The sequence below is a fragment of the Phocoena sinus genome, chromosome 1, assembly GCF_008692025.1.
Source record: "Phocoena sinus isolate mPhoSin1 chromosome 1, mPhoSin1.pri, whole genome shotgun sequence".
Lineage (NCBI taxonomy): Eukaryota > Metazoa > Chordata > Mammalia > Artiodactyla > Phocoenidae > Phocoena > Phocoena sinus.
This window is the reverse complement of record NC_045763.1, coordinates 21,788,353-21,803,468: the sequence shown is the minus strand read 5'-3', so window position 1 is coordinate 21,803,468 and position 15,116 is coordinate 21,788,353. Positions and strand designations below refer to the sequence as shown.

Genomic DNA, 15,116 nt, shown 5'->3' with positions numbered 1-15,116 from the left:
CCTTTTACTCTGATGGATGTCCAATCGCCAAGCCCAAAGGATGTTTCAGACCTTTTCTTACTTGGCCTCTTTTCAATATTTGATACCACTGACCATGCCATCCATTTCCCCCCCTGACTTTATTGAGGAATAACTGACAAATATAATTGTACATATTTAAAGTGTACAAGGTGACAATTTGATATACATGTACATTATAGAATGATTACCAAGATCAAGAAAATTAGTACACCCATCACCTCGAATACTTCATTCTTTTACTTTATTTTTTGGCTGCACCATGTGGCTTGCAGGATATTAGTTCCCCGACCAGGGATTGAACCCATGCCCTCTGCAGTGGAAGCACAGAGTCCTAATCACTGGACTCCCAGGGAATTGCCTCTTTTATTTTTTTTAATGGTGAGAATGCGTAAGATCTACTCTCAGCAACTTCCAAGCATATAATATGGTATTATTAACTATCGTCACTAAGCTACACATTAGATCCTCAGAACTACTTCTTCTTATAAAGTTTGTACCCCTTGACCTACACCTCCCCATTTCCCTCTCCCCCTGCCCCTGGCAACCACCATTCTATTCTCTATTTCTATGAAATCAGCTTTATTTTTTTTAAGATTCCACACAAAAGTCATACCACATGGTGTTTGTCTTTCTCTCTCTGGCTCACTTCACTTAGCATATGCCTTCCAGGTTTATCTATGCTGTAGGAAATAGCAGGATTTCCTTCTTTTTTTATGGCTGGATATTCCATTGTATGTATATACACATTTTCTTTAGCCATTCATCCCTCGAAGGACATTTAGGTTGCTTCCATATCTTAGGTATTATGAATAAAGTTATAATGAATATGAGATACTGATTTCAGTTCCTTCAGATATATACCCAGGAGTGATTGCTGGATCATATGATAGTTTTATTTTTAATTTTTTCAGGACACACCATACTGTTGAGTCCTTTATATATTTTGGATATTAACCCTGATCAGATATTTGGTTTTCAAATATTCACTCCATCCTTCTTGAGTGCTTCTAGAATCTGTTCTCAGCCTCCAACCTGAGTCGTGTCACTCAAGAGCATGGTTTTAACAACTATCTATCATAGTGGCTAGAAATGATGTTCCCCAGATCACCTGCATCAGAATCATCTGAGATGTTTATAAAACAAAGCAGATTCCTGGACTCTATCCTAGATTCTACTGAATTAAACTCTGAGGTAGGGCCACAGAAATCCACATTTTAAACTAATCTCTGCTACCACTGACTCTTATGTGCTACCAACAGCTCATGTTCAAACCTCTCTTGTGAGTTTAGGCTAAACTTCCAATAAATAATTCTTTTTTTTTTTTGGATGTCAGATCTTATTTATTTGTTACTCTTAGAACGTCTTCTTTTTGACCAAGGACAGCTTCTGTCTCTTGACAATATGTTCCTTGCATTTTTCTTTGGCCTCCTTCATTCTCTTGACCAAAAGTGTAGCATATTCTGCAGTCTCTTCCTTATTTTTCTTAGCATGCTGTTTCTTCAGAGCAATATGCCGACGTTTGCGTTGCAGAACATGTGGAGCAACAAGACGCTGAATTTTGGGTGCTTTAGTCCTCGGTTTCTTACCTTCTTTGTTTAAGGGCCTTCTCACAACATAATGGTAGACATCATCTTCTTTATTTTTTTTAATTTATTTTTTAATAAATTTATTTATTTTTATTTTGGGCTGCCTTGGGTCTTTGTTGCTGCACGCGGGCTTTTCTCTAGTTGTGGTGAGCAGGGGCTACCCTTCGTTGCGGTGCGTGGGCTCCTCATTGTGGTGGCTTCTCTTGTTGCAGAGCGCAGGCTCTAGGTGCGCGGGCTTCAGTAGTTGTGGCTCACGGGCTCTGGAGCGCAGGCTCAGTAGTTGTGGCGCACGGGCTTAGTTGCTCCACGGCATGTGGGATCTTCCCGGAGCAGGGCTCGAACCCGTGTCCCCTGCATTAGCAGGCAGATTCTTAACAACTGAGCCACCAGGGAAGCCCCATCATTCTCTTTAGAGAGCTTAAAAAGTTTGCAGATTCTAGCTCTTGGGCCCCAGGCAATGCAGCACAGTTGTATCAGCAAATCTAGAAATATCCTTCTCACCTTTTTTCAAAATGACCAAATTCAGGACACTCAGATTGGCATCCACAATGCAACCTTGTACAGATCTGCACTTTCTTTCTCCAGTCCTCCTTGGCCTGTAACAGGAATGCTGTTTACTCAGTAGCAAGCAGACGCGGCTGTGGGTCGTGCCACCCGGCTTCATGGTCCCTTGTTTGTCACTCTCACCACTGATTTGGACCACATAACCCATCCATTCTTCACCTGGAGCATCAGCTGCAATTTCCATGGCCATAAACTTCTCACAGATGGTACAAAGTTTGCGTTCATAGTTCACTTCAGTGAGTTTCCGGCAGACAGTGGCTCGGAAAGATGCTCAGCTTCATCCTGAAGCAGCCGTTTGCCTCCAAGGTGCCACGGAAAAGAGCTAAATAATTCTTCTTGATGCTTTAAACTCAACTTTCCAAAACTGAACTTCTTTTTCCCCCTTCCTATACTCTCTCTCAGATAAGGATCTACCCATTCACCCAAGTAAGAAATTTGAGAATTGTCCTTTACTCACCCAGCTCCTGCCCATCTATCTGTTCATCACATTATCTAATTTACTCAAAAATCTCCTTCTAAAGTATCTTCCTGAATCTGCCTCTTCAGTGTCACTGCCTCAAGTTGAGGTTCTCTATTAACATCTCTTATCTGGACTCTTACCAAAAAAGCTTCTTAACTAGGCCCCAGCCTCTTTTTCCTCCAATGCATTCTTCCCAGTAGTCTGGGTTAATTTTTTTTTTAATGCAGATTTGGCCCCTCCCCTGCATAGATCCTTTCAGTGGCTTCCCGTTAAGATCACTAAGATCAAGTTCATGCTCCTTACCAGGTCTGCTGGATTCCTTTTCCTCCCATTTTCCAGCTCCCAATCATAAGCTCCAGCAAAATAAAAGGACTTGCTGTTCCCAAGTTCCATGTGGTCTCATGCCCTCCATGTCTTTGCAAATGCTATTCCCTCAGCCTAGAGTGTCTCTGCCCATTCCTTATCTGATGATTCTGACCCATCCTAAGATCTAGCTCCAACACCAGCATTTCTCTGATCTTTCGTTCCCTAACCTCCCAAGGCAGTTAATTACCACTGCCTCTTATGCCTGTATTTTGACATGTTTCCACTGTGATGCCCATCGAATTATCCTGCAATGATTTGATTACAGGTCTGTCTTCCCTACCAGACTGCATACTCTTGGATAGCAGCGTGAGTCTTTTACTTATCTCTGCATTCCTTGCAGAGACTCTGGCTCATGAAAGTACTTAACAATGAACAAAGAAAATCACAATGGTAATAATAACAACGAATAACTAAAATGTACTGAAGCTTCCTATATGCCGGTTATAAAACTAATCACTATGCACATACTATATAATTTATTTCTGCAACAACTCCATGAGGTAATATTATTATTTCCCTCATTTCACAGATGAAAAAACTTGCCCAATATCCCATACAGAAAACTTGGCAGACCCAGGATTCAATCCAAAGCCAGAACTCTTAACAATTCTACAGATACTCTGAAACGAAGCTTAAGACAATAATGAAAGGACATCATTTTGACTGGATCTCACAAGGACAAACCTAGAATAGCTATCAATCTCCTAGCCAATATGCATAAAAAAGCTGCATCCCTCAGACTGTGAAATGTCCAATCTTCTAGGGAGATAACCCACTCTAACGGAGGGGAGAACGTTACATGTTAAAGTGGAGTAAGTTCCACAAACTTTTAAGACACAACAGAAACCAAGTCAGAAAATCCTGATGCCTTATGGAAGTCTCTCTGGCCCTTGGATGATACATGAATTACAAACTACGACAAAGGCGATTCCCTCTATAGACTAATAACTAGAGAGAAAATAGGAAAATTTAGACAAAATGGTGTCTTCCATGGTTAATTGTGTGAGTATTACATCTGGCCTCCCAGCACCTCTAGTCCTATCTCATGCATCTCGGGGTTACCTGTTATAATGGCTGCCACCACTCAGTCGACTGTACTGCTCCTTCTCCTGGTGGCTTGCACGGGAAGAACTGCTCAGGTGCTTCCTCTGCTCTTTGGTCTTCTGAAGGACTCGTTTGTATGAAAGTGTGCACAGCCAGCATAGCAATTTCCCATCTACCTGAAAGATGAGGAGACAAAGATAAAGAAGAAGGAATGTGCTAGTGCAGTGGCTGAGAACATGGGTATTAGGAGCTAGAACCTCTGGTTAAGTCCAGATCTGCCACTTACAAGCTGTGTGACCTTACGGAAGTCAGCTGGGTACTCATGGGGTCAATTTCTTCATCTATAAAATGAAGGATAATAGAACCTACTTCAGAGGGCTGGTGCAAGGATCTAGTGACATAATGTAGGTAAAGCATGGTGCAAGGTACATAAAAATTGCTCAATAAAATAGGAGCTGGGGACTTCCCTGGCGGTCCAGTGGTTAAGGCTCCACACTTCCACTGCAGGGGGCACATGTTTGATTCCTGGTGGGGAACTAAGATCCCACATGCTGTGTGGTATGGCCAAAAAATTTTTTAAATAAATAAATAAAATAAAAATGAGCTAACTTTATATATTTTTGTATTTTGTTTTTCTTCAACTTATCACAGACCAGAGCAAAGTTCCCATAAGAATTTCAAAAGACACAAATATCTCTATGGTGCTCATCAAGGAAAACACAGCAGGGAAAAGAGAAGACAGAAGATGAAACATAAAATTTATAATTTAGCTTTTCCTTTTCTTTTTTTTTAATTTATTTTATTTTATTTATTTATCTTTGGCTGCGTTGGGTCTTTGTTGCTGTGCATGGGCTGTCTCTAGTTGTGGTGAGTGAGGGCTACTCTTTGTTGCGGTGCATGGGCTTCTTATTGTGGTGGCTTCTCTTGTTGTGGAGCACAGGCTCTAGGCGCGCAGGCTTCAGTAGTTGTGGCACATGGGCTCAGTAGTTGTGGCTCGCAGGCTCTAGAGCGTAGGCTCAGTAGTTGTGATGCATGGGCTTAGGTGCTCCGCAGTATGTGGGATCTTCCCGGACCAGGGCTCGAACCTGTGTCCCCTGCCTTGGCAGGCGGATTCTTAACCACTGTGCCACCAGGGAAGCCCTATACTTTAGCTTTAATACCTCATAAATGACTCATAAAATGGTATGCTGGATATCTTTTCTCAGATGGAAATAAATGTCTCCAGAGGGCTTCCCCGGTGGCACAGTGGTTGAGAATCTGCCTGCCAATGCAGGGGACACGGGTTCGAGCCCTGGTCTGGGAAGATCCCACATGCCGCGGAGCAACTAGGCCTGTGAGCCACAACTACTGAGCCTGCGCGTCTGGAGCCTGTGCTCCGCAACGAGAGGCCACGATAGTGAGAGGCCCGCGCACCGCGATGAAGAGTGGCCCCCGCTTGCCACAACTAGAGAAAGCCCTCGCACAGAAACGAAGACGCAACACAGCAAAAATTAATTAATTAATTAATAAACTCCTACCCCCAATATCTTCTGTTAAAAAAAAAAAAAAGTCTCCAGAAAAAGACTGATGGGCAAGTAGCTTCCAGGGCCCCAATCCCTGGTGGTGGCCTACCATGGCACTTTGTTTGATTTAGAAAAAGTTGATCACTTTGGGCAGAAGCAGCTCTGTACCAGGGTGCAGGGTACAGGACTAGGAAAGCAGAATGGGGCTTCCACAATCCTCTGAACCTGGGGTGCCTCTGTACAGCACTCAGATTGCAAAAGTAAGTTTGTGGGGTGGCCTGGTACAAGTGGCAGGGCAGCAGAGCTGGTTGCAGTTACTCAGGTTGAGGAGGGAGTGTGCTGATATTTCATGGAATCTTAGTTTTCATGTCTTGCCTCTAAATTAGATCTTCTGCCCCATCTTGAACATGGGTAAGCCAGACCATCATTTACCTAAAGTATCTGTCTTGTTAGCAAAAGCTTCTTTGCACCTTATTCTCCTAACCTATTAGCAAGTCATCCGTCTGAATCTATCCACTTCTTTCCAACTCCACTGCTTCCACCCAAGCAAAGCCATTCTTACCTGTCACAACTGCAAGACCCACCCAAATGATCTCGCTATTTTTCTCCAGATCAACCATTTCCACATAGCTGCCAAAGAGGGCTTCTTAAATGTAAATCTGATTATGTCTCTTCTCACCTTAAAATATAAAATCTAAACTTTTTACCATAGCCTATGTTGACTTAAATGTAGCCTCTGCCTGCCTTTATAATCTCATTCTCTGTTCACTCTGCCTTCTTTCTGTTCTTCCCATCTGCCAAGCTCATTCTTGCCTCAGGGTCTTTTCATACCTGGTCTCTCTTCCCAGGATCTTTGCCCTCCAGAGCTTCCCATGGCTGCTTCCTTCTCATCTTTCCTGTTTCAGCTCAGATTTTATCTCCATGCAGGTCCTCCTGATTGCCCAATCAAAACTGGCCTCCCCAGTCACTCTCTACCATATACCCTATTTCCTTATAGCACTTACACCTAAAATCTGTGTTCATTTATTTCCTTGTTTGTTCTCATCCATCTCTTACACACATAAATAAAAGCTCTGAGAGAATAAGGTCTCTTCTGCTTAGTTCATCAGTGTATTTCCAACACCCAGAGCAGTGTCTGAGACATGATAAGCATCTAATTATTTGTTAATGAATGTATAAATGAATTTTGAAACCAAACTTCAATTTGCTGCGTTTCATGGTTATGGGATATGGCCTGAAGGTCTGACTTTAGGAGGACTTCCCTGGTGGCGCAATGGTTAAGAATCCGCCTGCCAATGCAGGAGACATGGGTCTGATCCCTGGTCAGAGAAGATCCCACATGCTGCGAGCAACTAAGCCCCGTACGCCACAACTACTGAGCCTGCACTCTAGAGCCCGCAAGCCACAACTACTGAGCCCGCGTGCCTAGAGCCCATGCTCTGCAATGAGAAGCCACCACAATGAGAAGCCCACACACTGCAACAAAGAGTAGCCCCCACTCGCCGCAACTAGAGAAAGCCTGCGCCCAGCAACAAAGACCCAGTGCAGCCAAAAAAAAAAAAAAACTCTAGGAGACCTTCTCCACGAAAGAGCTTTCACTGAAGAAGGGTTTGAAAACAAAGCAACTGCACTGAAAGACAGCCAACATTAAACATGAAAATCACACACTGAACCACAGGACACTTTATTTCAGATCTCTCCTTCACAAACTTTAAAAATATAAAATCACCCTCTCAGAATTAAACTATCATAAAGAAATAATCATAGATAACACTGAGTACTTATCATGTGCCAGATTCCTTCTGAAGGGGTTTACACTTGACCTTCATAACAACGATGAGGTCATTTACGGATGAGGAAACTGAGGCACTGATAGATTAACTCGCCCAAAGTCACACAACAAATAAGTGACAGACAAAGATTTCAATCCAGGCACTCTGAGTCCAGATCATCCACTCTCAATCCCTAAGCTTGGCCCTCCTGAAGTTTATAAATAGGTGATTGAGGATGCCTACAAATACGCAAGCTCTTATGATAGGATTGTAACTAGAAAGTAGAAACAATGAATTCTAGTGTAATCCAATTAATAATAATATAGGTACCATTTAATGAAGTATAGTATATGCTAGGCTCAAAATTGTTTTATATACCTATCTCAATTAAATCTCCCTATGCCCTTGTGAAGTAGCTACTGTTATTCCCACAGTAAAGATGACAAAACTGATGTATAACAGGAGTAAATAATTTGCCCAGGATCATTCAGCTAAGCCAGAAGTGGGCTGGAACCCAGATCTATGGGACTAAAAAGCTTGTACTCCAACTATTATTATATGTTACCTTCTGATTACTAATTCAGCTTCTCTAGTATCTTGATTCAGGGAAGAGTATTCTGGTCACTGGAAAGTTACTTCCTCCCATTGTAAATTAATGAATCTGGTTACCACGAATCAGCTTTTGAGAGCCTAAGCATCTCTGAAAAGCATCTCTGAGATGTTTCTGTACTACATTCTTTCATTCAAAAAATATTTATCGAGTACCTACTATGTGCCAGGCTGCTGGTAATACAGCATGAAAACAGATGGACAAAGAACTCATACTTTAGTGGGGGTGGACAAACATGTAAACAAACAAGATAATTTCTCATAACGTTACATGCTATGAAGACAATAAACAGGGTACTATGATAGAGTGATCAGGGGAGTTAGTAAAGAAGGTCTCTGTGAGAAGCTGGCAATTGAGCTGAGACTTGACGCAAGGAACCAGTTATGACACTCTGGAGAAGGCTGTGTATCAGGCAAATCCAGCCGGCACAAAGGTGGAAATGAGACTGGTATATCTGAAGGACTGAAAGGTGGCCAGTGTGGCTGGACCAAGGGAGGAGGAGGGGAGTGTGATGGAAGATGAGACTGAGAGTCAGGTACAGGCCTTGCAGGCTATGGAAGGAGTTTGGGTTTCATTCTAAGTGCAACTGGAAGCCACTTGAGGGTTTTAAACAGACCAAATCTAAATCATTTTAATTCCACCAAGGTACCATCATTCCATATAGAGGTCTATCTATATCATCTTCTTGTGGTCTTTAACTTCAACAGACAGAAACATTTAAAGAGCCAGACAGTAAAACTGGTAACAGACTATATCCTGCTTAAGTCACAATCTCTCCTTTAAAGAGTTTTGTAGAATTTTGCCAATCACCACTTCACTCATAAGGGATGTTGAACACTGTAATTCAAATTCTCATGAAATACTAACCTATGAAATGTTATAATATAATGGTCCACATTTGATAAATGAAGAAAACAAAGACTGAATATCTTCTTCAAAGTCAATAACAGAATTTGGAGAGGAACTGAGAAATCAATCTTGGTTATATGTCTTTTTAACACAATTGGCCCACCTTAATTTCTCTGAAAGAAAAAAATATCCAGAAAAACACAGAGATTTACCTTCTTTCTATCATCTTTCCTGTCAAATGCACACTGCTGCTTGCACTGTTCACAAGAATATGGTGGTCCATACTTCTTCTCTGAATTTGTGCAGCGCTGACATTTGTTGCCAATAAATGCTGCAATTATGTTGCAATACTGACAAGGTTTGGGCTTAAAGAGAAAAAAAAGTGTCAAGTAAGTATGTTGTAAAATACCAGTGCATTTTTTTTTTCCAGTGCATTTTTTAAAGCAATGATTTCTATTATACATAGTTCATTAGTCATGGTAAAAATGCATTCCCAACTTCATAAATCTCCTTTTACACTGATCCAATAAAGCCCAATTCCTAACACCATGTAAAGTGTTTTTCTGCACAGGACTATTGATTTTTAAATAAATAAACAAATAACAAAAACCCATTAGCATATATGCTGGGACTTCTCTAACCAATTCAACAGAACCAGCTCTTGGAGAAACGAGCAAGTGTGTCCAAATTTCTGAAAAGGCCTCTTTGACATTATCCGTGTATAAACATGTGGGGAGAATGCCTGCAAGGACACAGTATGCTGAACCCTAACACTGAAAGAAAAAAAATCATTCATCAAAATGAATAGTCAACTGTTACCAAACAAAGAGGTCACGTCATAGGATTCATCATTCCCCTTCTCTTTACATACTGGTTACTGAAGCTTCTCAAGGAAAATTATAATCACAATCCTGCCACAGTGACTATAAACACAGAACTCCTTAATACTAAGTATTAGCTAAGTTTGAAAGCTAAAACACTACATAAATTTTTCTGAGAACATTTTTACGCATAACTAGGTCTTCTAATAAAAATATTGTAATTATATTAATAGTCCACAGAATGTACAGTCCCAAGAGACCTGACTGTTAGGTACAGAGAAACCCTACTTACCGTTCCATACAACTGCACATTCTGAGCACATTTCTTGCATATTGTATTGGTTTTACTGTTAAGGAAGAAAGAGACACAAGGCTTTATAAGAAAAAAATCGTTTTACTTACAACATTTGAAAACTGATTCTTCCTTAAGTCCAAGGAATTTGTTCATTACTAAGTGCCAAGGTGGAATATGGTTTGGACATTTGATTAACTGAAGGGTGAGTATCTGGCCAGTAACTCTTTTAATTATTCTGTAGTTATAAATTTTATTAGCTCAAATACAAGGAGGCTTTGGTTAAAATGAAGAGTGAGTTATTTATGATTATGACATCTCCAAGTACCACTAAGTAAAATTATCAGATATGCAAAGGACCCTGAAAAGAATATTATGTTAGACCAAAATGGACTAGCAGAAAAGAAATTAGTTCTCCTCAATTCAGATGAGCAGCTGAGAAATTCGAGATGAGGAGTAAAGTATTTGTGTTTGGGATATAAGCTCAGAGACTCTATCCATGTTGACCTTACTCTGTCTATGTTCTCCTCTATAAGTAAAAGTATATGAAAATCCCTGATGTGGGGAAATAGATGCTAACACCAAATATTTTTTCAATATTTCCAATTTCTCTAAGAGCTAAGCACTGACAAAAATAAACACGCCCTTTCCCTTGTGAAGATCCAAGTCATAATATTACCTACATGCCTAAACTGATAAACTGCCCTGGGGAAAAAATATTATCTTCAAATAAAGTCTAACCCTTCACAAAGGGAGGTACAAACAAATGCTTCATGTTTAACAACAGTTTAAACAATATTTGGAGGCTAAAAACAAAATCACATAAAAATCCAGTATATTGCTACTTTGTGATTTTTTTCCCATACAATTCCTATCAAAGTGACTACAAACTTGAAAGACAAAAGAAAAACCTCAAAGTAAAAATCATTAAATTAAAATGAGATATTCAAACAAAATATTTCCCAGGGCAATTTTCTGCCATTTTAAAAAGGCAGTTCAGGGACTTCCCTGGTGGTCCAGTGGGGTCTAGTGGCTAGGTCTCAGCACTTCCACTGCCGTGGCCCGGGTTCAATTCCTAGTGGGGAACTAAGATCCAGCAAGCCACAGGGTGGCCAAAAAGAAAAAAAAAAGGCAGTTCAGGAAGTGAAGTACATTGAAAGAGACCTCTAGAAAGAGGATTAGCATCAGTGTCTCTGTGATGTTGAACATTTGGGTTTATTTTAGATTTATTACTCAAGGAGTGGGACATATGTATCGATATACACAAATGCTCTTGACATTTTAGAAAAAAAATGCAAAAAACCTATTTCTATAATCCATCTTGAATTAATTTTTATGTATGGTGTGAATTAAGGGTTAAACTTCAAATCTCACCCTACACACAGAAATAAATTTGAAAGGGATCATAGGCCTAAATGTAAAAGCTAAAATATAAACCTTCCAGAGTATATTCTGTGTGTCTCCATTTACATGAAGTTCTAGAACAGGTAAAACTAATCTATGGTGGAAAGGAAAATCAGAACAGTAGTTGCTTGGAAAAAGCAAGGAGGGTGAGGACTGACTGGGTTGGGGTTAGAATCTCTGGGGTGATAGTAATGTTTTATATTTTGATGGGGTTTAGGGTTACACAGATATATACTGTTTGTAAAACTCATCGAATGATGCACTTAAGATTTGAGCATTTCAATGTGTGCAAATTTTACCTCTAAAAAAATTTAAAAACCATAAACAAATATGAACTCTAAGTTAATGATATGCATGCCGAAGTGTTTAGGGTCAAGTACACTGATGTCCCCAACTTTAAACTGCATCACAAATAAGATGGATTAATACACTGATGGATAGAGAGATGGATAGATGCAAAGGTAGTAAGTGTAAATTGTAGAATCCAAGTAGTGGGTAGATGAGTGTTTACTATCTAGTTTTTTTAGCTTTTTTTTTCTTTGAAAATATACATAACGAAATGTCAGGGAAAATATTCCTAGAATTGAAATGAAGCTGACCAAAATTAGGCTTCTGGGTCCATGTGTGAACTGGCAAACAGACCCCATCCTGCTTAAGGCAATATTACCTACAGCCACGGTTCCCCAAAAGTTTAACTTACTATACCAATAAACCACTTTGCTGGCTATTAAAAAGACCCCCAAAGATGTGTGTTCATGCACACCTAAATATTTTTCACACTTTTCAAAATGAGATTCACACAAGGCAAGTGTAAAGGCAAGTGAGTTTTTTCAAATGTGACTAGGGCTAACAAACTCTTTATCAGATTGTCACATTTTCAAAAGTATCTTCTTTTGGCTTATAAATTCTTCAAACTCTGCATATAAATATACTAGAGCACAAGGCTCATGTTTTACTGTTGTGGGATTGGTTTCTTAGTGTCAAAAATGTCAAAACCATAATATAGGGCTTCCCTGGGACACGGGTTTGATCCCTGGTCCGGGAAGATCCAACATGCCGCGGAGCAACTAAGCCCATGGGCCCCAACTACTGAGCCTGCGCTCTAGAGCCTGAGAGCCCCAACTACTGAAGCCCGCGTGCCCAGAGACCGTGCTCCACAACAAGAGAAGCCACCACAATATGAAGCCCGCACACAGCAACGAAGACCCGATGCAGCCAAAAATAAATAAATAAATTTATTTATTTATTTTAAAAACCCCACAATATAAAATTATCAAGGATGTGAAAAATAAGTAACTAATAATTTAAGCAATTAATGAATAACTAGGGAACAATATGTGTATTTTACTTCCATTGTGTTATAAGAGGAAATGGCAGAATCTGTGTATAATGCATTTGTTTACAGATCTATATATTACAATGCAACTGATTACAAATCTGTATATTGAAATGCAATCGATTACAGATTTTAAACGGAAAAGCTCATGGTCAACGAAAACTGTACCTCTCCTGCTGGTACTCAGTCCTACAGTAGGTACACTTCACAACAGGGTGTGCAATCCGACATTCCTGAAATGAAATGAGGATATAATTTTAAAAGGCAGTCAGAAATGGAAAGTCTTCAGTAGGAGGCAGAAGACCTGGGTACTATTCCAAGCATAGCCACTGTGCTTGAGTGAGTCACTTAAACTTTCTGGGACTAATTTTTTTTGTCTGTAAAACTGGCACCACCACCCTGCATTGATGTGGGAGTTAAGTAAGAATTTATATGGAACTAGTCATAAATTGTAAAACAAAGGTATGAATAAGCCTCAGACCTAGGGAATAAAAAGCCCTGGATTCTAGTCCAGTTCTGCCTCCGCCACTGTGTGATTTTTGAGCAGGTTCACTTGTGAAACCAAAGTACTGAATTAAAATCATTATTGCTTACATATATAAAACTCCCTTAAAATCAATAAATATATACATATACAAACATATAATCAAATATGTATTTTTTTAAGGCCAAAAAGGTATTCAGACATTTGACTTTTTGAGTTCTCTCATACCTAGTAAACGAAAGAGACAAAGTCATGGCCACTGAAAGCACTGATGACACACAATTATGAGTTAGCCATACCAGAGATACAAACTCTGGATTATCTGGAGATATCTCAACATCACTCTCCAGCCGGCTTGGTGACTTTTAACTGTCGCTTCACAGCACCTCTATTCATTTAAATAGGCAAAGCAAGATGAAGCAACTTAAAAAAAAAAAAAGAGAACTTGGACCTTCAGCGGTAAAAACTGATCAGCAGGACCTCGGCGAGGACAGAAGGTCACTAACTAGAAGCTGAAATATCATCCTTTTGCTTCGTGCGTTTGACTGTGGGGCTTTATTATAAAGCCTGGCTACCTCCGACTCTAGGACTGGCTGAAAAGTGCCCGTGAAGCACCCAGTTCGACACGCTCGTCCCAGACAGCACCCAACTCTGGAGTTCTGTCCCAGGCGGGGCAGGAGGTCCCTAAGCTTGAAACCCGGCAGACCCCGCCGCGGGAGGAAGCCAGCCCAAAAGGGATCTCCGCCGCGGCTAGTCGAGGGCGAGCGGGGGACCAGCTGTCCCCTCCCCCGACCTCACGGGGTCCGAGAACAATCCCTCGCTGTTGCTAAGCACCCGGACACGCCGGCCGCTGGGGCCTGGACACGGCCCGGGTCTCCCCCACGTGCCCCGCCAGCCCCCGGCGGAGCGGGTGCGGTTCCGCAGCTAGGCGGGCCTGCCACGCCCTGCCCGGGGGACCCCGCCGGGCGTCCCCACAGAACCGGGAGCTCCGGGCCGCGCCTCCAGCGTCCCAGTTCCCGGCTGCCGCCCCAGCCCGCGCACCTTGCACAGCTGCTGCCCCTGAGACAGCGCCTCGAAGGGGAAGCGCTGGTGGCACTTGGTGCAGGCGTAGAGCGCCGCCATGTCCGGCCCGGGCCGTGCTCACAACCCTACCGGCCCGGCCCGCTGCTTTATCTGACAGTCTGAAGCACAACCTGGCGGCGGCAGGCTGCGGGCTGCGGCAGGCGGGCGGGTTCTCGTGCGGGCGGACCAGGGCTGGCGCGGCGGCGCTGGGCGCCCGTTCACTGGTTCATTTTGACGTCTATCAAGGAGGAAGGGGCGGAACACGGAGCTTCTTACGACTCTGATTCGGTCTGGACTGGAGTACGCCACTTATGACGCGCGCGGCCTCGATTATGTAAAGCGCAGTCACGAGGGGGCGCCGCAGGGAGGGAAGATCTCCCGCGGGGGACTCTGAAGTGCCTAGGCTCCTCCCACTTCGCTCTCTGTTCCCGCCCTTGCTCCTCCTCTCTCAGCAGCTGGAGTCACCGTGCTTCTCGCGATATCTCCACGGAGTTGTGATGTTTTGGTTTCCATGGAGTTGCTCTCTCGCAGCTGGTTGAGCCGAGCGCGGTGCATTGTTGAACTAGAACTCGGCCGCCACCCCGAGCCTGAAGAAGATGGGGGCTTCTGAGAAAACGCCTCCAACGTCGGGGTAGGAGGGGCCCGCACAGCCCTCTCTCTCGAGGGAGGAGAGGAAACGTGAGAGGCAACTTAGAGGGATGCCTTCTGTCTGAGATCCCTAAAAAAGAGGGACCTCCAGGGTCCCTGACTTCCAGAGAGAAAGAAGCCCCAGAGAGAGCACCTCTATTTTGTGGAAGAGGGGTGCTAGAGTGATGACAGCTTCTCCCGGAAGGAGAAGACGGGTACTAAGGCGAGGTCCACCCCTGAGAGTACTCGTGCCCAGGAGGCCCACTCTGAGTGGGATGCAATTGGCCTGAGGACTGCTTCCTACTGTGCCTAATCC

General features: G+C 42.4%; 1 protein-coding gene and 1 pseudogene across 2 annotated transcripts in view; both read right to left on the bottom strand.

Annotated features, from left to right (window-relative positions):
- FAM76A (family with sequence similarity 76 member A) overlaps window positions 1-14,329 on the bottom strand; it is a 28,012-nt gene extending 13,683 nt beyond the window's left edge. For both annotated transcript variants that reach the window (XR_004353159.1, XM_032654450.1), the window contains exons 1-5: window positions 14,153-14,329; window positions 12,796-12,860; window positions 9,888-9,942; window positions 8,987-9,139; window positions 4,060-4,217 (exon numbers count right to left, since the gene is read on the bottom strand). Coding sequence is in view for 1 of the 2 variants with exons in the window: in XM_032654450.1 (XP_032510341.1) it covers window positions 4,060-4,217; window positions 8,987-9,139; window positions 9,888-9,942; window positions 12,796-12,860; window positions 14,153-14,233 (512 nt within the window). In the remaining variant the exon portion in view is untranslated. The remainder of the gene's footprint in view (window positions 1-4,059; window positions 4,218-8,986; window positions 9,140-9,887; window positions 9,943-12,795; window positions 12,861-14,152) is intronic.
- Window positions 1,059-3,287, bottom strand: LOC116757524 (annotated as a pseudogene).
- Window positions 14,330-15,116: the final 787 nt, after the last annotated feature.